Source organism: Erythranthe guttata, chromosome 2 (genome assembly GCF_056151865.1).
Source record: "Erythranthe guttata isolate IM_541 chromosome 2, IM_541, whole genome shotgun sequence".
In the NCBI taxonomy this organism is placed as follows: Eukaryota; Viridiplantae; Streptophyta; class Magnoliopsida; order Lamiales; family Phrymaceae; genus Erythranthe; species Erythranthe guttata.
The window spans coordinates 9592320-9619911 of record NC_142534.1 but is presented as its reverse complement, the minus strand read 5'-3'; the positions used below and the strand labels follow the sequence as shown (position 1 = coordinate 9619911).

Here is a 27592-nt window from a genome sequence, read left to right as displayed (position 1 = left end):
GGCTAGAGCCATTTTGACAATAAATTATTATTGAATTGTATTTATAGACTTCGTTATACTTCGCAAAAAAGTAATAAATATACGCTGCAGGAAAGACTCGATCACGGGTCTATTGCGAAAAAACGAGATGCCTGACCAACTAGGCCAGAGCAAGTTCATTAACTGATAATTATTTAAATATATTATATCATGTCATTTATACAGGGATAAAAAAAAAAATTGAACCGGACGACCGGTCCAGAACCGGCGTCCGGACCGAACGCCCAAACCAATTTTCCGCGCCCAAAACAGGCGTGTGAAAGCAGTTTCCACGCCTGTTTTAGGCGTGAAAACTGCTTTCACACTCCCATTTTGGGCGTGGAAGATGCGCAGTTTTTATTCAAAATTGACCCCCAAATCGCGATTTTTCTTCGATTTTCATATAATTAACAACAAATTCAATATATATAACTAGTTTAGATGAGTAATTACCTTTCAAATTGAGGAGATTTTCGGATTTGGAAGGATTGTGAGAAGGATTTAGGATTTTTGTGAAATTTGGGGTTTTTTTGTGGTTTTGGGGTTTGAGTGAATTGGGGAGTTTTTAGAGAGAGAAAGGAAATGTATTGTGAACGACATTCGTAATTTTACTGCCGCGTAAATCATTTCAGAAAAAAAATATGTATATATTAGGTGAAATGCTTTTTGGGTCTAAAAATTGCTATTTACATTTCATACCCAAAAAGCTTTCTCTCTCTAAAAAACATTCAAAAAATTCGTATTGAAGCCAAATCAAGCTAAATTCATCGAAATTTTGAGGTATTTTCAACTCCTAAATGTTTTAACTGCATTGGGTAGGAAATTTCGGTTGAAATTGCATGTTAAACAGCCCTAAAAATTGAATTATAGGGCTGTTTTTTGTTCAAAACTGCGCTCGGTGAACGCTCAAACCGGGCTTTCACCAGCATTTTGCACGCCCGGTTTGGGCGTGCAAAATGATGGTAAACTACCAGTTTGGGCGTCCGGTCCGTGAATGGGCACCCGGTCTGGGCGTTCAACAGTGTTTCTTTTTTTTTTTTTTTTTTTTCAATTTTACTTATTTGAATATCTCTTATATTTGCAGAATGTCTAATTGAATTAAAAATTCAAGATGGGAAATGGGAAGGGGCCTATGATTCGTCTCAAACATAATCGAAAGGTTACTAGTTCTATACGGCGTGGCGAGCGAACGGACGATGATTTTTAAACAACCACGAGCACCTGTTGATGTTGGATTGTTGGTTTTCTTTTTTATTCTGTTTTCTTGATTCAGAATTGTTGGTCTTTTTTTTTTATTCGGATTTGTCAATCCAATAAAAATACTAAGTTCGACATAATAAAATATTAAGTTCGACATAATAAAGTACTATGTTCGACATAATAAAGTACTAAGTTGGACATAATAAAGTACTAAGTTCGAGCGTGGTTTGGGCGTGGATTGATGGTTTACACGCCCAACTTGGGTGTGTAAAACAGCTCCGGGCCCCCGGGTTGAGCTCTTGCCCTTTTCGTCCAGATTTTTTGAACGAAATGACGAAATTTTTACCTCGTTGTGATGTGTATCCCGATTTTCATCCGATGAGCTCATTTGTGTTCGTATATCGCTTCAACAAAGGTGATTTTAGGCCAAACTAGTGATGAGAGTGATTTTGTCTAGAGAGGGAGAAAAAAAAATGTTGAGTTGCAAATAGCAATTTTCGGAACCCAAAAAGTAAGTCACATATATAGGCCAACTTTTGCTACGCAATTTTTTTGGGGGCAATTTACTAAATACCGTGAGTGCTAATAGCCTTTCAAATTAGAATAGTGGAACTTTTGCAATTTGCTAAGTCCTTTTGTTTTTCACACGCATCCGGCATCTACCTTAAATGTTTTTCGTCAAATTCCGTTCAATCCTGTCACGCTCGGCCACACGCAATAATCACACACATACGCAACCACAAACATGCAGACACATACAATTTTTATTACACTCATTCATAATAATCATGGAATCTAAAACGGATAAATATGAAAAACTGTTTGGTGATGGTAATATTGGTGGTAATGTTCGCATTAGAGATTGAAGTTTTTTTCTTCAACTTATTCTAAATAAGTTGTGTAACTAAGCAATGCAAATAAGTTTTCTATGTTATCTAACTTCATAATAGAATTACATGTAAAAAAATGTTTTTTTTATAAATTGTTGCTCGTTAATGTAATAAGCTCTGTAGATAGGTTTTCTAAGTTGTCTGTGTTAATTGTGTATGTGTCGTGAGATGTATATATTCTTACTTTAGTTTTTTCTTTTGTTTATTTTAACTAAGATGTTGCTTATTAATATAACTAAATTGTACTCATATTAATATAACTAAATTGTACAAATCACCGCATCGCCGTTACTGTTAGTTTTCCTCCAGATCTAGGATCAGATCCATAACGCGAAAGCGTACAAAAACTTCAGCAAAAAGGCAAAATATACATGCCCTTATAACTATAGAGTATATTTTTTAAGGACTTCCAGATAATTTTCCGAAATAATAGATGGACTAATAATACTTGTGTTCTTTTATATTAGTGGTAAAAAAAACAAGGGAACACATGGCCCTACAAATGTAGCTAACTCACTTGTTTGCACATGTGTAATTCGGTCTCAAGGTTGAGCTAATCAACTATCTAACCTCATTTTTCTAATTATCTGCCATGAAATTTAAAATCTCAAATTTCACCAAACAGTTCTAAGGGCCAAAAATTCGGCATAGTTTACAGCACTCTATGCGATGTTACACCCGATGAAACACATTGGGTGATCATGCACCATTGATCTATACATATAACTATTCATTAAGCACACATACACATAGGAGTGTGTTATTATATGTACATCAATGGTGGAGGATCACCCCTGTATTTCACCTGGTGTAGCATCTATAAAACAAAACCGTTTACAACCAACATAACACATTGCAGTAGCCTATATATAGTAATACATTTAATTTCAAGTTGATTCACCAGACTCAACAACATACATAACATACACAGCTCTATCAATATTAATAAAAATAAAAAAGTATATATGGATCAAAACTATATACATTTGAAACATAAAATTAATACAAAATGCATTTTTAATGGTGTCACTAAGATTAAGAAGAGCCAGCACTGGAGTTTATTTTGTCCGTGAGGAGCGAAATCTCTTTTAAGAGATACTCTTTCATATAAGGTTGAAAAAGGTGGCCTTTCGTTTCGAGAGCCAATTTCATCCTCTCCAACTCCCTCCTCGTTTGTGAACGATTTGGTCTCTCCCCTGGCTGTACATTCTCATGCTCAAACGGATTTCTTAAGGTATTATTACTGAAAAAGAAAAAAAAAAAGAAAAATGAGTTATGTCTAGGCTACTTATTATCAGAAACTTCTAGCAATATCAAGCATAGGGATGGCAAAAAAACCCGAACCGCTAGCTATCCGTGGGTATCCGCTCCGTTTAGAATCCGTTACCGAAACCATTAGGGTTTGGTAATGGTTTTGGTAAAAGAAAAGAAAACCGTCATGGTTTTGGTATGGTTCTGGTTTTACCTATATGGTCATGGGTACCCGACCATTTAATATATATATATATATATATTAATTCAACAATATGAATAAAAAAAAAATTTGGCAAAAATTTTAAATAAAATATTAAATAATTTATGGAGGATATATTTGTATAATTTACTGTTTTTTTCTTTTCTTTTTTTCTTTTTCTTTTCTGAGAGTTATTTAAACGTTATTGTATCTAAAAAAATTTTTATTACCATAATTTAAATGGTAAATGGGTACTCGTGGGTACCCGGATATTCGTGGTAACGGTTATGGTATTTTCATTAACTTTTTAAAAGGGTTTGGTATGGTCATGGTTTGAGCTATATTAAATGGTAATGGTTCTGGTATTGCACTTTTTCGAGGGTACCCGCTCCGCTGCCATCCCTAATCAAGCATGTGAAGGACATAAAAATAACATTTGTTCTCCATCAATATCAAACATCCGAGTTATTTCCATCGGCTAGTCATTCAACCACCAAATTCAATTACAGATCTAGACCTTTTACCGTAAACAGAAAACGAAAATGAAAATGAATAATTAGACAAAAACTTAAATCATGGAAATAAAGAATATCCGACTTACAGATCAATCCTTTCCAAGTATTGCACAGCTTGGCATACGGCATAGAGAACCAGTGTTTTCACCTGTTTCATTAAGAGCCGTTAGATGCTTATTTAGTATTATTTATGTAAACGAATCAGAGTTAGGCTAGAAACAAATATAACTAGAGAAAATTATACTTCTCATCCATACTTAGTAATAATCTTTTCAATTTATATATTTTAGATTTTAGTGAAGGAAATTCGTTTATATATTATACACTAATACATCAACTTACATACCTGCAATTTGTTGTCTTTAGAACTATGACTGTGAGGGAGACGGCGATATTCCGTCGATAGACGGATGCACTCACCAACACTTTCTGCTGAAACAAAGTTAGCAGAGACACTGGTGCACGACTCAAAGAGGAAACACACAAAAATTAATTGCAAGTTAGCATGAAAATGCAAAAATGCATATGCGGAATGATAATTTATGAAGTTGTTTACAAAGTTGTATACCAGTCGGATATTCTACTTGGCTTGTGTAGCATTTTTTCAGACAATTCAAAATTTAAACAAAAAAGGAAAAAATTAACTGAGGAACCAAATAAACATTTAGCCATGCATAGAAATTAAAAAAGATGGTAGTCCGCGGTTTCGAGATACATCGAGTCTGTTAAGGCAATGTATATCATTTTGGACCAATAATTAATTATTTCATCTCTTATATTACTTAAAAGCCATATTTGCCTACAAAAAAATATTCAAAGAATCAAACGAAAGGAGATAGTTGAAATAACAAGAGAATGTAAAACATTGATGAAGTGAGCAAATCCTTCTCATTTATTTTCCAAGACGAAGTAACCAAACTCAAGAGCGCATTAATTGCATTAACTAAAAACGAATAAACTACTTGAATAGCATAACAGCCAAATATCAGCAATTTGGACGATATATCGAACCTTTAAATTCCTAATTTGATAAGGGCAGCCAGCTGGTACAATAACTGCATCTCCTAATTTCTGAATAAAAGTCCACGGTTTGATTCCTACAAAGAAAGAATACCAGCATATATAAAATCAGTATCTCTGGCAATTATCGATATTACCACATTAAACGCAGAAAACATACTAACCATATTCTGCTTTCAGGTTTCTTTTATGCTCCACCGTTAGGTAAAATGCTTTCTCATGAATAGGGTGAAACAACTGCACATGAATAGACGAAAAATAAATAAGTACTATTTTAAATGATTTAATACTTCGCCAAAAAGAAAGAAGAATAAAAACCATCTACTAATTTTACAACATTATATGTTTTGGATTCTGCTCGACAAACAAGAAGTACTGCCATATGAGAAATAATCCACAAAACGCCAAAAAAGAAAGTTGGCAATTGTTCCATTAAACTCAAAGTTTAGAATATAATTACTTGCTGCAGAGGGAATTTATGACTGAACTGTCCGTAATGCCTCCTAAGATATTCATCCAATTTAGGAACATCTTGTCTCCTGAAAACGTCCCAGACAGCACCGCCTTTTTGTTCATCGAACCTTTGCTCATTGTTTGCTGAGGTTGAAGAATCGATTTTTTCTTTTCCTTTATTTTTATTTTCCCTTTCATTTTGTTGATTTCTCATGACGTTTTCATTTGCTTTCTCATTACTTGCAGAAGATACAACTGGATCCTGGGCAGCAGTATGCATCAAGATATTGACCTGAAAAAGAATTTAAATAACAAAAGTAAGGAAAGTGAAAAGTATGGACGATAGAATTTAAATAAGGTAAGTTGCATTGACGATCAGCATAAAGTGAATGGAATATAGTTCAAATTTGGACGATAGAGTAAAAGCACAGTCTTACAATAGTAACATCGCACACCAAAATAAAGATTATCATTGAGTAAGCTATTTATTTAATCTCTTCATATGTGTACCTATACTTTCGTCGTTGCACGTTTTTTCAATGGTGTGAGCCAATTCGAGCCGTACAATATCCAAGCTGGGAAAATCCTAGTTGGGAACAACCGTTGCCCAATGAATTTGATGAAGCCGACGAAATTATTCCACAAGCTTCTACTGAAAAAAATGATTGATTTATGCTGCAAATTTCATGGGCTATATGCGTAGCATTGTTAGTAATTGTTTTGGTGCTGCTACTGAAGATTTGAAGCTGTTATGAATGACCCTATTTTGATAAGTTGTAATGTAGTATTAGTTGTTCAAGTTGTTGTTATCAGTGTAATATTGACAATTTGATGTTATTTACTCTAGTATCATTAGGAATTTGAGATGTTGTAATGACAATTTGATGTTACTTATTCAAGTATTATTAGGAGTTTGAGATGTTGTAATGACAATTTGATGTTCTATTCAAGTATTATTACGAATTTGTGATGTTGTAGTTCTTTTGGTTTTGGTTGTTGTATTCCCAAAATTTGTACTTACTAATTAGCATGGACCCCCCTGTATAATTATAAATAAGCAAACGAAACCCTATGTTGTAAACAATTAGCATAAACCCCCTCTGTGTTATAAGTATGTAGTAAATTCCTCCATGTTTACATGTTTCTCCCTGTAACAATTAATTAACAACAAACCAATGAAATCAACAATAACAAACCAACATACAATTTCATCAAAATATATCCAAATTCATCTACTGACAAATTCATCAACAGAAAAAAGTCAAAAGGTCATACATGTTAGAGTAGGTGACCGGCAAGCCAACTTGTGGTTGTGGTCCTTCTCTTTATCTTTGTAATAAAACAATCGTTTTTCGTTCGTAATAATAAAATATCTTATTTGGCATTCTATATCTGTTATCCCATGCAAGCAGCATAGATATAGTCCTAACGAGTTACTCTATTACTGTGAGTTGATCTAGTAGAATCGTGAGATAACTCAGCAATGTAATGTAACTGTTTAACCTTGTTCCTAGTCGATGGGTTACGCCAATAATGAGGATACCGGCCTTTCCCTTTTGAGACTAGCACTTAGTGTATGTGTACTGCGTCTCATCAGTCCTCGGTGTTGTGACATCGGCATACTTGAGTGGGTGCTCATACTGGATGAGTTCACTGAACTCCCTCGCCCTAGAAATCTATAAGTGGTTCTCATTCATCGAGTAATAGGTTTCTAAGATATAGTTGTACACCATTAGTCCTTAAGACCCAGACATCACCGTGACTTCACTAGAGGACCGATTGTATCGTGACCTGTCCCTGAGTCCCACCGCGGACCGCTCCAAGGGCCAACGTTCGTGCAATCCGAAATCTAGTGTGAAGTCTGTGCATTGTAGTAGGGGATTCGAGCGCTTGAGTAGTCATGGATGTCCTGTGTGTTCTGACGGTTTATAATCCATGGAATCTCTGGCCAGAGTTGATAGTGGGGTGATTAGGGAAATGTGTTTCCCTAAGTCGCACACGAACGGATTTATAATACCTAGAACGTTCGCACGGTTATTGAACTTTATAAGAGGTCTCGGTGAACCAATGCCTCTAGTTCAATCGGGACATGTGCTACGAAGGGATCGTACTGTACGCTAACTATATCATAAGGTTCTTGCAGGCACTTCATTTGTATCTAGGGAATCATGATGCGTAGTTGCTTGACGCCAATCTTGATTCGTTGGGCACCGATTTGATCGGGGATTAGGTAAAATGAGTTTTACTCTAATCGGGACTCTTGGGAGGAGTTCGTATAAGAACAATGTGTTGTTCGAATCACAAAGAGTTGTGAGCCCACGGCTAGCATACACCTGAACCATTGAGGGTCACACTTCTCGTGTAATATAGATCCTTGATAACAACAAGCATAGATTAATGTGTTAATCTTTGAACGATTGGATGTCGATATGATTGAATCCAAGATTCGTAATTGTGGATCGGAATAAACGTAGAGAAAGAGAGACATGCGGAATTTAGTGAACTTTCTAAATTGGGAAGTTTCCCGATTTAGCAAGTCCACTGAAGTGGAAGTTTCCAATTTTGGAAATTGGAAATTTCGAAGAGGCACTCGTATCGACGAGGACTTTGAGCTCGTCACAAATATAATTTTGTTATAATTTTGTGAACGATCGTTTATTAGAAACGAGGCCGACGAGGGAATGGGCTTAATGCATCAGTGGTCAAGCCCAATGACTTAAGCCCACTAGGGTTGAAAACCCTAGGTATAAATAGACCTCAAAAAGAGTTTTGAGATCAGATTTTCAGCACCAAACCCTAGCCGCTCAAGCCCTAGCCGCTCCCCTCTTCGGCCGTTGCTCCACCGGCGCGCCACCGCCGACCACCGCCGGAAAACCGCCGGTTTTCTTCTCTCGTTTCCTTCGTTTTATTCTTGTTGTTATCTAAATCGTTTACATCTAGTGCTGTAGTTCGAGTGGGTCGAAAATACGAGGTGAAACCTAATTGGAGAGGAGCTGCTGCCCCGACGAATCCACGCACCGCCGCACGCGCCGCACCGCCGCTCACGCGCCGCCGCTGCTGCTGCCACGCGCCGCCGCTACTGCTGCCATTCGTCGTCGTTCGTTGCTTGCTGGATCAGCTTGTTCCAGCCGTGAGTTGCAGCCCCGTGGATTGGTAATTAGCAGCTTGTACGTGACTCGTTCTAGGATTTCGATTCGTCGAAATCGCACGCTACAAGAGGTAATTAAATCGGAACTTTCGTAATTCGATTCGAACATGTTTGTATGATTATTAATTTGCGAGCATGAGTAATACATGATTACATGTTTCGATTTTGTGAAATGAAGAAAAAGCATGTTTCGTAATTTTCGGTTTTACGTGTTTTTCAATTAAATCGATAATTACCATATGTATGGCGGAAGCGTTAAGGTACGTTGACTATGTGATTAGTTTATGCATGTAATCGAAACTAGTTCGATATAAAAATTTTAAATTCCGCTGCGTATACATGCACGATCCCCAACAATACAAAGACCAGCAAAAGGGTGTTACAAGTTCATCAAAAGACCATCTAGAGTTATATCACAAGTTTATCAAAAGATCACCAATTCAAAAGGACTTTTACAGATTCAAAAAACATTCAACTTTCAAAAGACAGCCAAAAGAATTTTACAACAGATCAAGTCTTCCAATGCCTCTTCTTTTTAGAAGCATTCCTAATATTCTGAAGGACTTCTGCTATTTGAGGCTTTCTTTTGCGCACATGAATTTGACTTGAATTTCCAGCTTGAAAAGTTGCATTTGAAGCAGATGGTGGAACAGTTTTTGCAGTAGGAGGTGGAACAGTTGCTTGTGCTTGATTTGGAGGTGGAACAGTTACTTGTGCTTGACTTGGGGGTGGAACAGTTGCTTGTGCTTGATTTGTTGGCCTTGGTTTCTTGAATTTTTTGGTTCTTCCTAGTAAAGCCTCATTTCTTCTTCCTTGGTATATCTACAATTGCAATTAAACAGTTACAAATACTAGGCAATATGACCAGTTCAAACAATGGAAAGAATAAAAGAAAGACTAACCCTTCCTGGAGGGGCAGAAGCATGTGCTGGATCAGGTCTTGTAGGTACAAAATGAGGACCACTGCCAGGTACTGGAACAGATCCTAAAGGACCAAAAGGAGGACCACTTGGATGGGGTGGAAGGGATCCTGGAGGAGCATTTGCAGCAGATGAAGGTCCGGTTGGATGTGGAGTAACTGGTTCTTGACTAGAACTTGGAGGGGCACTTTGAGAGGTTTGCACTTCTTCACTTGGTGAGTTTCCCTAACACAATAAAACAACCATATTGGCACTTGTATTATTCTGAATAAGGAAATCAATGAATTTAATAAGGAAATCAATGATATGTACATTTACATTATAAAGTTTGGACCTTGGATTTGTAGGATTTTTGCAGGTTCCCTTATTATGACCTCTTTGTAAGCAATTTTGACAGGTGTGTGTCAAACCCTTCCTGTATGAGGTCCTATGAATCTCATCTGGAGCTTTCCTTCTTAATCTGGTTGGTCTCCCTTTTTTTTCTGGTATTTTGGAGCCTGAAGTGGCTCATAAGTGGTCTTCAAGTAATCTCTGGGTCCAGGGACTGCATGTATCATATAGGCATACACTTTCAAGTAATTTTCCTTCCTATAACATGTGTCCACAAAATCCTCAACTTTGTATCTTCTTTCTGCAATGCAAGACCAGGCATGAGGACATGGATATCCATTTAATTGAAATATGCCACATGTACACTCTCTTTTAGCTAAGTACACCACATATCTCACACCATTTGCATCCACCTCAAACTCCTCATTTCCACACTACCTTGGATAACAGTTTCTTGCAAGTTGCTGGGACTTATTGATCTTCCTCAAGATATTAGGGCAGATAGTTCATGCATACTTCTCCATACCAGCCTTTTTTGTCTGAATTCTAGTTATCAATCTGGTTCTTATCCATTCAAACATACTAATAATGGGATTCTCCCTAACTTCAAGTATGTAGTTGTTGAAGGACTCACACAAATTGTTGACCAATACATCAGACCTGCATTTTGTAGAAAAATAAGATCTGGCCCAATGTTCAGCTGGTATCTTTCTCAATACTTTGCTGCATCTTTGTCCAATCTCCTTATCTCAACCATCTTTGATTCAAAATCATTCTTGTTCCCTGTTGAAGCAGCTCTCCACAGCATTGTTTTTAATTCCAAGGAAGGCCACTTTTGCTTGAAATTCTGATAAGTGTGTCTCACACAAAATCTGTGAGCACATCCAGGGGCAAGGTCCTTTATTGCTTCAAGAAGACCTTTTTGCCTATCACAAATGAAGGTCCACTTCCTTTCTTCAACACCTCCAATTTCATCAAGGAGCTCTCCCAAGAACCAGGTCCAAGCTTCTCTGTTCTCCACTGGAACCACAGCCAAGGCAATTGGAAACAAGTTGTCATTCCCATCTCTCCCAACAGCACACAACAGCTGCCCACCATGAACTGTTTTAAGAAAACATCCATCAAGCCCAATTAATGGCCTACACCCTGATAGAAATCCCATTCTCATTGCAGGAAGGCTGAAGTACATCCTCTCAAACACAGGGGGGGTCTGAATATAACACCTTTCTGAGCAGTAACTTAGCTCATGGATTCTTGCTTCTTACAGTCTCACAGTAATCCCAGAGTTGAGTGTATTCTTCAACATCCAGCCCTCTAATTTTGTTGATTGCAGCATTTTTTGCCCTCAAAGTCTTCCAATAGCCAGCTTCTATACCCACCTTCCTCATCACAGAATTTCCAAGATTGGTAATAGTGTCATCTGGATTGTCTTTAATGGCTTGTTCCATTCTCTGTCCAATGTATTTTGAAGTTGCATGCTTGTTAACTCTCATTTTTTGAACATGTGTGCTCTCCAGTTATGCTCTTGATCTGCAATGAAAGAAACATTAACACCATAATGCCAAAAGTAAAAGCAATAAGAAAATACTTATTATAAGTTTGAAACACAGTAGTACCTGAAATGTTGGACCACCCTGCACAACAGAGGCATGGATCCTCCAATTACAGCCTTCAGTTTTGCATTCTGCTGTCACCCTTTTCCTTTCATTTTTCACATATTCTAATTCATAACCATTTCTGACTAACCAATCTGTTAGGGCTTGTCTGAAAAGACCAATATTTCCAAACTTCATCAAAACTTCCAACTCTTTGTTCTTCATATTTTGCCCTTCAGTGAATGTTGGACATTTAGATTTGTTGCAACCATCCAAGTTATCAACAGCATCATCATCTTCAGCTTCACTGTACCACTGGGATTCAAATTGGTCAATTGGACATTTATGCAGTCTTTTACTTGGTCTCCTAACATTCTTCCCCATTCTTCTTAACTTCCTCAATAGGTCTTGCTTAGTGAACTGTCTATCCACAAAGATATCATCATCAGAGGAGCCCTCAATATCATCTAACTCCTCACTTGGAACATTTGAATGTACATCATTTTCATCTGAAGTAGCATCTTCAGGCTGCAGGTAGTCATCATCTGCAGAATCATCATCCTCAGAATCAACATTTGCTTCTTCATCTGCTTGATTTTCAACATTTGCTTCTTCATCTGCTTGATTTTCAATAGTTTGTTATGCAGCTTCTTGATGTTCAACAGTTGATTCTGCAGCTGCATGATTTCCAACACTTGGTTCTTCAGCTTCTTGATCTTCAATATTTGGTTCTTCATTTCTTAGTTCATCATTTAGTTGTTCTTCAAATGGTGCTTCAGAAAAGTGTACTTCTTCATCCCCTTGCTGAAAATACAATATTTCCACTTCTTCCCTTGATACATTCCTATCCCTATCAACTGCAAGTAGTGGCTCTATACCAGTATCTTCAGTGTACAGTGTCAAATGATCTAGACCTTCATGCACACTCACTAACCATGCTATGGAAACATCATCTAAAATCTGCCTTAAGCCATGTTCAAGTTACTGACCAGGGTACAGAAAATAGAAAGTGACATTCAACTTTTTACCTCCACAAAACCTATATAGCGCATATAGTGAATCCATATTCATGTAGTCTAAGATAATCCTTGTGGTCACTTGCTTTCTTCCTCCAACATAAGACAAGTTGGGGCTATGTGTAAAATTGCTATCTAGCCAAAGAGACACTGTCACAAGGTTCTCCATCTGCATACAAAGAAGTGTTCAGTGACTTAAAGACAAACTCAATTATTAGATTGGGCCACATGTTCATCTCCATTATTAAATTAAAGACAAAAAAAGTTGAACAGTTAAATACATTACTTTATAAAATTGAACCACATGTTAAATACATTACTATATAAGACTTAAATACATTACTGAGTTCAAAGTTAAAGACAAAAAAAAATTAACCACATGTTCACTGCTTTAAACAGTTGAATACAAACACTAAAAAACATAAATTCTACAATGAATCAACTTGATTAAAGAAATGGTGTAGAAGCCCCACTTGTTCCCTGAAGTTCCAGACAAGCACATGTTTTACACAAAAAAATCAATAAATAAATAAAAATTGGACCACAACCCACACATCCAAAAAAAAAGCAGACAATGTATGGACCACTACCACGAATCTTCAAACATATGAACAGAGATTCAACATGCCTTAAAAACAGCAAAAACTCGGAAATCAAAATCCAACCTCTTTAATATATGGGCGAGAATTCTTCTAGCGCTTACATTCCTTTCTTCTGGTTCTGCGGGCTTCGGGATTCAGAGATGCAATTTCAAAATTAGGGCTTCGATTTTTTTTTAGGGCTTCAAATTTCAGTTCGGAGATGTGAGATAGTTTTGTTTTTTAGAGTTGATGGTGTGCTGTGAGAGATTGTGTGGCTATAATTTGGATAAGCAAAATCTAAGATACGATTTGGGGGAAAAGGTTAGGATACGTATTTTGAGTATTGGGGTCTTTTTTTTTGCTTTATTTTTTATTAAGGGCGATTCTGTCATTTCACGTAAGTCAACGAGCCAGTGCACACAAAAGGGCGGTGGGCTGACTAAAACACAACATAGGGGGTTATATGCTAATTTTTTTTCCAGGGGGGGTTTTTTGCTTCCGAGAAATAACATAGGGGGGTCTATGCAATTAACTCAATTATAAAATAAAAAATTAAAAAACCGGTTAAACCCGTCCAACCGTGATCCAATAGCTTGTTCGGGTCAATGTCCGATCCGGTTTTCAATACATTTACTCCATCCGTTTTATATTATTAAGAAAATTAAATCATGGTACGAATTACAAAGTAGGAGAAAAATGAAACTGCTACAACATATTGCTACGAAATTAAAGATATATATTATAATAAAAAACAAACAGTTCATTCATGTCAAAGCTGATTAGCCAAACTCACTACAACTCACAAAAAACGAAGAAAAAAAAAATATTGCTCAAAATTATAGTATGAAAAACGTTAACGCATCGGTAGATATGGTGTCACTGAGACGTAGAAGACTCGGCGGAGGTGTTTACTTTGTTAAGGAGGAGCAAATCTCTTGCAAAAGATAGGCTTTCATATGAGGGTCAATAAGGTGGCCTTTTGTTTCGAGAATCAATTTCATCCTCTCCAACTCCCTCTTCACTTCTGCAAGACTAGGTATACGCATCTCCCCTGGAATAAGAAATGATACGTAGCCGATAAAAAGGGTTGAACCAACATATATATTCATGAATTAAAATTGCAATAAAACATTAAGAGGGCACATAAAGATCTTCACGCATCAAAAGTCATGAACGAAAAAACACTTGAGCCAAACAGAATGCCGACATTTTGAAAATGTTGGCCGGCCCACAAACAGATTTACAAGCCACATTGTGAGTTAATTGAAATTGCGACCAAGAAACCATTACAAGAAATACGACCATGATTGATGAAATAAGCTATACGAAGAACATCGTTATTTTTAGAAAATTAATTTGAAAACAATCCAACAAATAAAAAAACGTAAAGCGAGCAAAGGTGTCATATCCAATCACATATTTCAGTACACAACAATTTTTTCAATTGACCGGATAAATCATAGTAGAGAAGTGCCATAATTGTAATTACGAAATTTACCTTCAGATTGGGCCACTTCGGCGGAATTTTCCTTCATTGGTAACTTCACAATCCAAAAAAAGAAAATCAGCAGAAAGAGGAAAATTCAATGTTGAATAGAGAATACAAATGGGGGGTAGTCATCATTCAAAAACTAAATAAAACACTTACAAATATCTGAGAAAATGATGAGAAGAAAACTGAGAGAGGAATCGAGATATGGGAATGAATGGGGGAAGGGAAAACGAGTGTGTTATATAATGGTGAGAAAATCTACCGTGATAAGGCCGGCAGTCAATGCAGCGATTCGCAATAAATTGTGCCTTATCCAGCCACGCCACGCCAGCTCATCTAACGTATCAGCGTTGACCAATCTTAGCTGGCAACAATATACATTTTGGAAATGCTTGTATCCATTTATGCTAAGACGAAGAAGAGCCAGCACTGGAGTTTATTCTGTCGGTGAAGAGCGCAATCTCTTTCAAAAGATAGTCTTTCATATGCGTTTGAAAAAGGTGGCCTTTCGTTTCAAGAGCCAACTTCATCCGCTCTAACTCCTTCCTCATTTGTGACAGACTAGGTCTCTCCCCTGGCTGTACATTCTCCTGCTCAAACGGATTTCTTAAGGTATTATTACTGGAAAAAAAAAAAACAGGTGTCAAAATCGCCAATGAGAAGGCTAATTCTACTTCTTCTTCCTTAGAAAATAAAATAAAATAAATGATATCAAATCAAGGCTACTTATTATGAGAAATTTTTAGCAATATCAAGCATCTGAAGGAAGTCAAAATAACATTTGTTCTCCATCTCACGACAGCGAAATTCAACAAACATCCGAGTTAATTCCATCGGCTAGTTATTCAACCACCAAATTCAATTACAGATCTAGACCTTTGACCGTAAACAGATAACGAAAATGAACAATTAGACAAAAACTTAAATCATGGAAATCAAGAATATCCCACTTACCGATCAATCCTTTCCAAGTATTGCACAACTTGGCATACGGCATAGAGAACCAGTGTTTTCACCTGTTTCATTAAGAGCCATTAGATGTTTATTTAGTATTATTTATGCACACGAATCAGAGTTAGGCTGGAAACAAATATAACTAGAGAAAATTATACTTCTCATCCATACTTAGTAATAATCTTTTCAATTTATATATTTTAGTTTTTAGGGAAGGAAATCCGTTTTATATATTATATACTAATACATCAACTTACATACCTACAATGTGTCTTCCTTAGAACTATGATTGTGAGGGAGACGCCGGTATTCCGTTGATAGACGGATGCACTCACCAACACTTTCTGCTGAAACAAAGTTAGCAGAGACACTTGTGCAAGACTGAAAGAGGAAAACACACAAAAATTAATTGCAAAGTTAGCATTAAAATGAAAAATGCACAAGGGGCATGATTATTATGAAGTTGTTTACAATGTTGTATACCAGTCGATATTCTACATGGCTTGTGTAATATTTTTACAGAAAATTTAAAATTTAAACAAAAAAGGGAAAAAATTTACTGAGGAACCAAATTAACATTTAGCCATGCATAGAAATTAAAAAAGATGGTAGTCCGCGGCTTGGAGAAATATCGAGTCTGTTAAAGCAATGTATATCATTTTGGAACAATAATTAATCATCTCTTAAATTACTTGAAAGCCATATTTGCCTAAAAAAAAATTCAAAGAATCAAAGGAAAGGAGATAGTTGAAATAACAAGAGAATGTAAAACATTGATAAAGTGAGCAAATCCTTCTCATTTTTTTTCCAAGACCAAGTTACCAAACTCAAGAGCGCATTAATTGCATTAACTACATACGAATAAACTACTTGAACAGTAACTATGACGATATATCGAACCTTTAAATTCCTAATTTGATAAGGGCAGCCAGCTGGTACAATAACTGCATCTCCTAATTTCTGAATAAAAGTCCACGGTTTGACTCCTACAAAGAAAGAAGTACCAGCATATATATAATCAGTATCCCTGGCAATTATCGATATTACACCATTAAAACGCATATAACATACTAACCATATTCTGTTTTCAGGTTCCTTTTATGCTTCACCGTTAGGTAAAATGCTTTCTCATGAATAAGGTGAAACAACTGCACATGAATAGACGAATAATAAATAAGTACAATTTTAAATGATTTAATACTTCGGCAAAAAGAAAGAAGAATAAAAACCATCTACTAAGTTGACAACAGTATATGTTTCGGATTCTGCTCAATAAACAAGAAGTACTACAATATGAGAAATAATCCACAAAACGCCAAAAAAGAAAGTTGGCAATTGTTCCATTAAACTCAAAGTTAGAATATAATTAATTACTTGTTGCAGAGGGAATATATGTCTGAACTGTCCGTAATGCCTCCTAAGATATTCCTCTAGTTTAGCAACATCTTGTCTCCTGAAAACGTCCCAGACAACACCACCTTTTTGGGCCTCAAACCTTTGCTCATTGTTCGTTGAGGTTGAAGAATCGTTTTTTTCTTTTCCTTTACTTTTATTTTCCCTTTCACTTTGCCGATTTCTCATGACATTTTCATTTGCTTTCTGATTACTGGCAGAAGATACAACTGGATCCTGGGCAGCAGTATCCATCAAGATATTGACCTGAAAAATAATTTAAATAACAAAAATGAGGAGAGTGAAAACTATGGACGATGAAATTTAAATAAGGAACATTCCGTTGACGACTCGCATAAAGTTTTTGTGGTTGTTTTGCTTGAATGGAATATAATTAAGATATTTATATTAAAAGATACATTTCACTAGTAGCATAAACTTTTGGTTGAGGTGGTCATTCGAGTTCGAATCCCATCGCCACCCAATTCAAATATTTCAAGTGCAAGACTTCAAATGTAATTCGCGTGCACTTGAGAGGGCATGTTGGAGATCTTAATATTAAATGAGACATTTCACTAACAGCTTAAGCTTTTGGCTGAGATGGTTCTTCAACAAGTTCAAATTTGGACGATAGAGTAAAAGCACAATTTTTAAGATTTTTAGCTTAATTATGGTATATTAGTTGGTATATATTCTTAATTTAGCTTAGAGTAACTTGTGTATGCCGATGTACTGTTTTTACTTAATATGTGACGAAAGGAATTCTTCTCCTATCTTTTCTCAAATTGGTGTCGAAGCAGGTTTTCACATGGTACGTTTGCATGCGGTGATGGACCCCGCCTCCAAAACTCGAGTATTACCATTTCATTCCCTAATAACTTAGATATACTTATAAGTTGGGATTTTGGCTTTATTAGCTTTATCTAAACTTGAAATTAGAGATTGGTCTTGTTGAACCGCACATGCTAAGAATCCTACATTTTGAAATCTAAAAGATATTTTATTTCCCTTTTCATCGAGTCTAATAATTATACTCCTATCAGTGTGGCTAGCTACTTTCCATAATCATGATGATCCGCGATCAAATCGTATTTAAACAATATCACCACAAAATCTATCGAAAATAAATCAAGCATACCTTGTTCTTGCATTATAGTTGGAGATGAAAATTTGCATACATAGTTTAGCTTACATAGCTTTATATTATAGATGATACATGATTTCAAATGCTAGAAAACCCCAAAACAAAAGTTTGCTTAACTCTTTGCGCAGTTTCACAAGGGTTCCACTTAACCATCAAAGGTTGAAGCATGGTTGAAGTTGAATATACGTTAATAGATATTTGTAAGTCATAGGGAAGAAGTCTTTTTCTAGATTGGCTACCTTTGGGTCATGGATTTCAAAATGAAGAAATGGAAAGTGTATGGGGAAATGAAAACGGACAATTTTTGAAATCACAAAATATGTTTAGTTTATAAGAAAATAGTAATGAAAACTTGATTTAATGATCTCCGACGGCAACGTCCGGTTTATTTTTTTCCCCATCTTTTGCTCTATATTACTTTACACCGTGTTTTACATTCGGTTTGGTAACTTCAACTTATATTTACCTAATACAAACATGGCTTGGCTCAAATAGGATAACTTTGAAGCTTATATATAGATTTATGGTCTTCATGGCGCACTACTGGCGAAACAATTTATAGAGTTCAAAAAGACCCCTGAACTTCTCCGGGAATACATGAGGTAATCCCACATTTTGATGCGATGCTTATGAGTTCTAGTTACAACTACACATTTTCTATCTAATCCTATTCCTTATTCCTTCTTTGCAGACACTTGGCCATGCACATTATGACAAACAACGAACAATGTGTTCCAAGCCTAATGTTGTCTTTATAGATTAAGTAGACACTAATCTCTAGTGATCGTAATGTCTCAATCCACAAAAATTTCGAAGTTACAAAATCTTACTATAGCTCAAAAAAATTACCCGAGTAAGGGAAAAAATTGAAGCAACTCTATAGTATTAAGACAAAATCTTGAAGAAAAATTAATGGTAATAGGATCAAACGAAAAGTTTATCATGCAAGAGGTCATATATGCTTCGTTATACGACAACGACATGTTTCAGAAACCATGGAGTCGCACTTCAAATTCATCTTTCTTCTTCAAGAAATAGTTTTCAACAACTCATTGAACTTTCACGCCTCCGCTTGATTCAGAATTATTGTATAACTACTATTCCTAAGTCTTAAGCATATTCAACATGATTCAAGCATGCGTATAATGAGTCAACAATTAAGATTAACAAAAATAAAGATTGTTCCATAGAAGAAACAAAAATACAAAAAAAGAAAAAAAAAATCCTATTTATGAGTGCTAGTTATGCATTGCAAATATTAAGTTTTCTTGTATTACCATTCTTGTAAAACATGAATTTTGGTGGTAGGTAGTACCTCACAAATATCAATTCCTAAGAACATTAAAATATTGACACTCCAAAAAAAATAAAATTAATTGATTTCTTAAGATCCTTAAGATCCACATAAAATGTTAATATATTTGGTGGTAATTCGCAATATCAATCCTTAAGATCCACATAAGATGCTAACACATCATTAAATCTCTTTCGGAGATGTACTGTTTTGTTTCTATTGATGTAGTAGGAAGTCTAATGGGAAAATAACACTCAATTTAATAAAGATAGATATAACAGAAAAAAATGTACCATATCTGAAAGAGCATATTGGAGCTTGGTTGCGGAACAAAAGCCGAGGTGCTCATCGACTCCATAACCAAAGCATATCTTTGGACCCAAGTTTGGCTTCAAAGACTTTTTTGGTGTTTTAGCCGGCATGTTGAGGTAGCCAGCTTGATGAATATAATGCTTGAATGGCAAGCATTTGACAAACTCTCCAAAATGCCTCGGCAGTCGTTCTACAAATGATTCAGCTTGAGGCCAATCCTCTAACTTTAATATTTTGGGTCGGCCTTCACTGTCCTAGAGGCCTTCAGTGTATCCTTTGAAAAATTGGTGTATGTTAATTGTTTCCTGCATGTCATAGTCCCAAACTCAAATTATTACAACACGAAAAACAAAAGTAAACATGAAGAATGTGTGGCTTAGCATCTAAAACCTACTTAAGAATTTATTAGAAAATTAATTATTAGATACTCTAACAAAAGGATGAGAAATGAGGAATCCAAATCACATAATCCGGATTATAATTTGCGTCTCTGATAGGGTAAAACATACTAGAGAAGTTTACTTACCTCACACCAATTTAAGCAGTTCATTACGCTGAATTCTAGAATACGCAAGTCATGGGTGCTTTTAATTTTGTGAGAGGCGCGACATGACTAATGGTTCCCAGCTCAACCCTGTCGTTCTCCTGAGGACGTTAGGGACTATTACAGGCTCACCTTTATATAGGTGCCATTGGAAATGTTTTTGGTCCGCTGTTTCAACGCCCTCAACTGTGGGACAATGGAAGTTATCCGATTCACTCCCATGATTGTATCCCGAGCATGAGCATGCTCCTTCAGAAGGTTCAGGAACTTCAGCTACTGATTCTGCTTTTGTTAGCAGCTCCGATATCCAGTTAACTGGATATGTGGACTTCAACTCCAGAATCCAAGGACCACAGCCCCCCATGCCTTGAGATGGACAGGTAATGTTACCGTTATTTGTCAATTTACAGTACGAAACAAATCCGTTTCTAATCTCTTGGCAGCAACTCACACAAAGCTTGTATGAACAGTTTGGGCAGCTTCGGTGAATAATAAATACTGAAGATTTGCAGTTACTGCTGCACAACATAAGTTCTAAAATCAACATTTTGCATATTGGAAAGAGAATTATCGAGAAAATAAATTGGTTCCAAATATCCCACCATTTCTTCAGTTGATATTCATGGCTACAGTTTGCTTTGGGAAGCCGTAGTCCTGCAACCGATAAGCATGTCCAACCAAAAAGATATTGTAATTCATCGAGCAGTGAAACTATAATTGATAGAGAAAATAAAAAATCCTATTAATTATGTTCATATCCAGCACTATAAAACACAATTCAATATGATAGACTAGTTAGCATGATAAAACATTTTTTTAATGGACATGAATGGAATCAATCACAATTCACATCAAGCAGAATTAATTTAATGCCAACTACATTAAATCTATACTATATATAAAAGGATGAATAGGGTGGTGGTTTCTTCCCTTTTATATAGTGCCTATTATACCCCTATGTTACTCAATTGTAACATTAAGTGATTATGGCCAATTAAGTCATTAACAATTTAAATAATAAATAGATCAAATTACATTTATCATTCTCTATAAAGAAAATATTAAAGAAATTCATTTAATATAGTATTTTTATAAATACGAAAAGTTTATTTACTAAAGATTAATCATCATAATATAAATTATGTATTACTTAATAATACGTATGGATTTCATGATTGCACTCAAAGCTTAACAATTACAATTTTTATTTTTGCACTTTTAAGTCAAATAAAAAATAAAACAAATATTTTATTTAAGATAGAATGTAATTTCATTTACCATTTTCGTAATATATTAATTGAAAATATAATCAAGATAGAGTTATTTCATTTTTTTACTTTCTAGCCAAATAACAAATAAAAATATTTTTACCATTTTTGTGATATATTAATTGAAAATATAATCAAGATAGAGTTATTTCATTTTTGACTTTCTAGCAATATAATATATTTTTTTTTTTACAAAATAGAATGTAATTTCATTTTCCATTTCTTTAATAAAAATAAATCGTTACAAGATAGAATGAATGTTATTTCATTTTAGGTTTTGCCTGAATATATTAATTCAAAATAATCAAAATTCAATGTTAATTTCATTTTTGTTTATTTCGCATACTTGGGGCCTGAATAATTAACCTGGATAATTGAAACTATTATTTATAATGTTAATATTTTTATCGTTTAGATAAAACTAATCTACTTTCTCGATACTTGTAATATATATGTATAGTACAGTAAGAGAATAAAGAAAAAAAATACTATAAATATATGAAAATTTGCAAGTATTCGACATTTATTATTCAATTTATTTTTATTTATAATATGGTAAAAAATTATAACTTGAATAATATTTACTTCCTCCATTCCATTTTAATTGTATTTTTTGGCTAACTCACACATATTAAGAAAACTAATAAATGTGCATGGATTATAGAAAAATCATAATAAAACGACTAGAAAACCAATCTTATTTCACACCCAAAATTGACTCTAATTGACGAAGATGAAATAACAATGAGCTCGTAGGAAATTCACATGTCATAGCCCATAAACAAATGTATTTCATAAGCTACAACTTAATGAAAGAAAAATAAAAAGGAGATCAAACAGTATTGCACCGAAAACTAAACAAATGGACAAATAATAATAATACATTTGGGGAAAAAATATCTTCATTATTATTGTTTACACAGATGATGCATGGTTAGACTGATACGTCAAAGTGCTATATAAAACTAAGTCTGCAAGCATCCAACAAATTCTATTTATTATTCAAGTAAATGAATTAACGAATGATGAAAATTGACCACGGACAAGAAGAAGCAAATAAACCAACAACATTAATAAATATTTCAGTAAAAAGAAATAGTAAAATAGTTTAATTGAGAGTGGGGAATTGTGAATTGCATTTCGCACCCAAAATTGACTCTAATTGGCGATTTGCATCCTAATGTTTCAAAAATTGCAAAGTTCACCCTCAAATGATATTTCTCATGGCAAACTACAGCCTACATTAAATTCTTATGATATTTTAACCAAAATTCAGTATTTCACGATAGTTCAACTTTTGAAGGAATTGTAATATTTGTTGTAGTTTTTATTTCATAGTTTTATATTATTATTATTATTATACTTGAAAGATAGATAAAAAATTATTAACTAATTATTTTATTTTATTTATTTATTAATTAAAATTGAAATTACAATTTAATATATTTTATCTTTTTAATTTTCAAAATATGCATTTGGGGAAAAAAAGATCTTCATTATTGTCTTTTACACAAATGATGCATGGTTAGGCTGATACGTCAAAGTGCTATATAAATTATATTTATTATTCAAGATAAATGAATTAATGAATGATGAAAATTGACCACGGACAAAGAAATAAAAAAACCAACAACATCAATAACTATTTCAATAAAAAAAATAGTAAAATAGTAAAATTGAAAGTGGGAGATTGTGAATTGCATTTCGCACCCAAAATTGACTCAAATTGGCGATATGCATCCTAATATTTCAAAAATTGAAAAATCCACCCTCAATTGATATTTCTCATGGCAAACTGCCTACATTAAATTCTTGTGAATTTTTAACTAAAATTCAGTATTTCGTGATAGTTTAAGTTTTGAAGAATTTTAATGTTTGATTGTATGTTATAGTTTTTATTTCATACTTTCATATTATTATTATTAGGGTAAATTACAAACACCCCCCTGAGGTATGGTCAAATTACAAAAATCCCCCTCTTGTTTGGATAATTACATCTACCCCCTCAACTATGATTTTTTCTTACACCTCCACCCTTAATGTGCCAAATTCAACATAATCATCTAGATTCCGTGGAATGTGCTCTAGTTTGTACTCGTTTTGTGTAAAAATACAGTTTTCGATGCACCACAAACTGATATATACAAGCTAAAAATCACATATTATGATCATCTTGCTTCATAATGTAGAGTTTGAATGGGATAAAACGGGTACATAAGTGATAATATTCCATATAATCTCGAAGATTCCACTAAATTTGAGGAGTTGAGGGGGTGGTTGTAATTATCCAAACAAGAGGGGTGTTTTTGTAATTTGACCATAGCTCAGGGGGGTGTTTGTAATTTACCCTTATTATTATTATACTTGTAAGATAGATAAAAAAAATGTTAACTAATTACTTTATTTTATTTATTTATTAATTAAAATTGAAATTACAATTTAATATATTCATTTTTCACCGCTAAAAATTAATTTTGTTTAACACCTTATTGTGTTTTAATATATTTATTTTTCATCGGCTATGCCTTTTTTGTTTTCCCAAAATAACAATGTTCCACATGATTTTGTTTAATTTCTTCATTTCTTGTAATATATTTTGTAAGTTTATGAAAAATTGAGATTTTTTAATTATTTTTTACATTACAACTGAATCAAAATAAGAAGTTTTTTAAATTATATATTTTTTTACTGCACTATGAAACTCAAATAAATCATCAATTATGTTTTTAAATTCTTAATACAAATAAAATAATTAAAAAATATGAAGAAGGAAATAAAATATAAACAAGAATGATATTTTTTTCAAAGTTAAAATATCGTGCTATATTAACTTTTTTGGTTAAAGTCTCACAAAAACTTATGTAGGGTGAATTTTCCCATGAGATATATAATTTATGGGTGAACTTTGTCACATTTAAAATCTTCGAGTTCAAAATGTCAATTAGTTTCAATTTTGAGGTGCAAAATACAATTCACTCGGCTACACGGAAGAAATGCATGCGAGTTCCAGTAAAATAAATGCCAAAAAAAATAACTACGAAGCAAGTAAATATCATTCATTTTTTTTATAACAACGATGATAAGTAAAAATTGTAATAATTGAAATGAAAAGATAAAGAAAATAATAGGGTCGTAAATATACATAGGAAAAACCGTATGAAATTATTTATCAGTGATATTCTATTCCAAATAATTATCAGTGTCACAAAATATTACTCTAATAACAATATAACTATCATATATGAATTATAATAGATAGAAAAATTAATACGACGCGTGCAACGCACGCGCACCTTTCTAGTTAATGTAAAATATTTAGATAATGAAATACTTTACGGTGATTTTGAAAGCAGAGTTATTACTTCTCAAAATAATTGAAGTACATCTTCATGTAAAAAATAGCCAAAAAAGAAAAGAAAAAAATCCTTCCAACTTTTTATTCCATTAGAAACATAGATTGTTTGAATTTCTTTTCAGGCAGCGAATTCAAACTAAGCTTCCAAACAAAAAGCGTAATCCAGGTGAACTTCAAAACTCCTAAAAAAAGTCAAAATTACCTTGAATTCTAGCCTCATGTTCTTTTTCCATATTTTGCTCAACGACAAAGTTCTTCAAGAAAGGAAGAAGTACTCGAACGATATACTTTGAGTACTGAGTCTTGTCACTAATGCAAAGGTCTGGGATCAGCAATTCCTAACATGCAAGAACAATAAAACTAATTATAAAATATATAATTCTAAATCAAGATAAAATCAAGATAAGTGTACTTTAATACGAACTTGATTAGCCACATCAGACTGTAAGCAAGCTGTACAGTTGCAAATGTTACAACAACTGGGGCAGGCTTCAGCAAAATATGTCTCATGCATCCCTGCATACCTGTAATTACCACGGAGATTTAGTAAATATATATGCAAGATTACTGACGAAAAGACATAAATATAAGCATGAGGATGCAGGAAATAATTTAAGTGTAGAGACAATTTCATTTACTTCAAAACATGTTTAAGCAAAGTTCTTTAAACATGAGTATAAGATAAGCCTCAACCGGAAAGGGCATGGACTGCCATCTTCCAAAGAGAAGATAATAACTATACTGTTATTATCTTAAAATCAAGTTTGCTGAAGAACAACAACTCAGAAATTATAAGTATATTTCAGTCTCAAAAAACATGAAGCAGTTTACCAAATAATTTGACATTGAAGAGTAAAGAAAAACAAAGATTTAAGGAAACATTTGATTCATTTACTTAGAAAACAATACAGATCTGAAAGATGGGAACAAAAAAAAACCACAATTCCTCACCATTTTGTGATGCATGTAATACAATAACCCTTCTTATTACACCTTGTGCATCTTACGACTCTTCCTTTGTCGTTTCTGTGACATTAATGGCAATTATTTGAATCGCTTCTTTTCCTCTGGCACACGCAAAGAAAAAAATATTAACACAGGAACTCATTGTCCTCACTTTTGAATATCTTACTTCATGAAAGTTGGTAAGGGAGTGTATTAGATGAGATATATAGTTCGGGATATAATCATCACTAAGACCTTAACTTCTAAAAAAGTAGTACAAAGAGAAAGTTGATACAAGACAATTGCAGGGATATCCGAATTTTGCAACCAATCTACTTATATCAATCCTTATTCCGCTTTTAGAACATTGATTTGAAGTTGAAAAAAAATTGTTAAAAGGGAAAACAAAATTTTGTTCATAGTTATAAAATGGTCAAGGATATGAAACAATGCACGGAAGGCAACATGTTGTTTTCCTTTTCTCATTTTTGTTTTCGATAGATCTGTCACAATTAACATTACTAGTTTACCTTTAAGTTGGGTTCGTTCATCTGCATATTTCCAGCAGAAGATGCATCTTCATTTGTATTTCTCCACGGCATCATTTCAACTCCTAATTGTCTTTGTAAATCTTGTTTTTTCAATCGTTTTTCTCAATCAGGCACCACGTTCTGTTAACTGCGATGGCAAAAATGTATGCATAATTGTTCCAGGGAAGACCAAATAAGGATGTCTTACCAGCAAAAAAGGAAAATTGTGTTGATTACTGTAATCAGATACTGCTCACTGCAATCTAATCCTGACTATTGCAATTTTATGCATATTCACAGAATATATAAATAATTTTCCTTTTCACCGACCAAAAATGTTTTTACTTACCATGCCTGTAAAATGGAGGGCACCAGGAAGTAAATCTCGAATTATATTGGAAATTCTAGGAAAAATATTTATTTTATATTATTGCTACTTACTACTTATGCACATTCACAAAATATATAAATAATTTTCCTTTTCACCGACCAAAAATGTTTTTTTACTTACCATGCCAGTAAATTGGAGGAATCCAGGAAGAAAATCTAGAATTAGCATTACTTAAGATTATTTTAGGAAAAATATTTATTTTATATTATTGGTACTTACTACTTGTGCACGCTGACAATAAAACTGGTCCTAATTCTCCACAATCTGTTAAATAAATATTACAAAAATTAAAATTAAATTGTTAATATGTTTACATAGCCTACGCTGGAAAATGTTTTTTAAAGGTTACAAAATCTATGAGAGAATGAAGTTATTTCAAGACATGAATGCATTGTAACCTAAAGACGAGGAGAGAATAACAACCAAATTTAAACCACTAAACATTTGTATATTTATTTGAAGAAATGGGTTACAGCAGAGCAGAAAGGATAATATTCGAGAATATATGAGTACAAGTTTAACAACTTCAGCAAATGGCTCATAATCAAGTAGAAACAAACTGTAAAGTAAATCATAGTAGTTATTGGTTTCTTCATAAGGATTGCTCAATTCTACTAATAATTTATTATTTTATTTTTTAATTACTAGTAACAATACAAGCAGAGATTAAACCCACCTTAATCACTAAAACAATCACCAAAAGGAGGAATAAAAAAAACTAGTCCAAAATCTTATCTTCAAAATCAACATGACAATAAACACATTCTTTTCTAATCAAGATAGACAGCCGGAGAGAGATAAAGACCACTCAGTTTAAGAAAAAAGGGAAAAC

The 27592-nt window shown here is 34.0% G+C and overlaps 2 protein-coding genes across 8 annotated transcripts in view; both read right to left on the bottom strand.

Moving 5' to 3' along the window:
• Positions 1–2919: 2919 nt before the first annotated feature.
• On the bottom strand, positions 2920–20940 carry LOC105976365 (lysine-specific demethylase JMJ26). 2 transcript variants are annotated; one of them, XM_088827062.1, is made up of 9 exons: positions 20874–20940; positions 20254–20789; positions 19709–20032; positions 16960–17244; positions 5261–5333; positions 5088–5173; positions 4423–4542; positions 4163–4224; positions 2920–3351 (listed from the first exon to the last, which is right to left on the bottom strand). In XM_088827062.1, the coding sequence occupies exons 3-9, from the start codon at positions 19835–19837 to the stop codon at positions 3144–3146; spliced, it is 963 nt and encodes a 320-aa protein (XP_088683188.1). In that variant the 5' UTR covers positions 19838–20032; positions 20254–20789; positions 20874–20940; the 3' UTR covers positions 2920–3143. The 2 variants fall into 2 exon arrangements, with proteins under 2 accessions (XP_088683188.1, XP_088683186.1); XM_088827060.1 differs by lacking the exon at positions 16960–17244 and adding an exon at positions 5557–5841.
• Positions 13758–27592, bottom strand: part of LOC105976363 (lysine-specific demethylase JMJ29-like) — a 37358-nt gene continuing 23523 nt past the window's right edge. For 5 of the 6 annotated variants that reach the window (XM_088827023.1, XM_088827030.1, XM_088827055.1 and 2 more), the window contains 3 exons: positions 14894–14967; positions 14638–14680; positions 13758–14190 (listed from right to left, as the gene is read on the bottom strand). The gene's annotated coding sequence lies outside the window, so the exon portion shown is untranslated. The remainder of the gene's footprint in view (positions 14191–14637; positions 14681–14893; positions 14968–27592) is intronic. The other variant, XM_088827034.1, reaches the window with a different exon arrangement.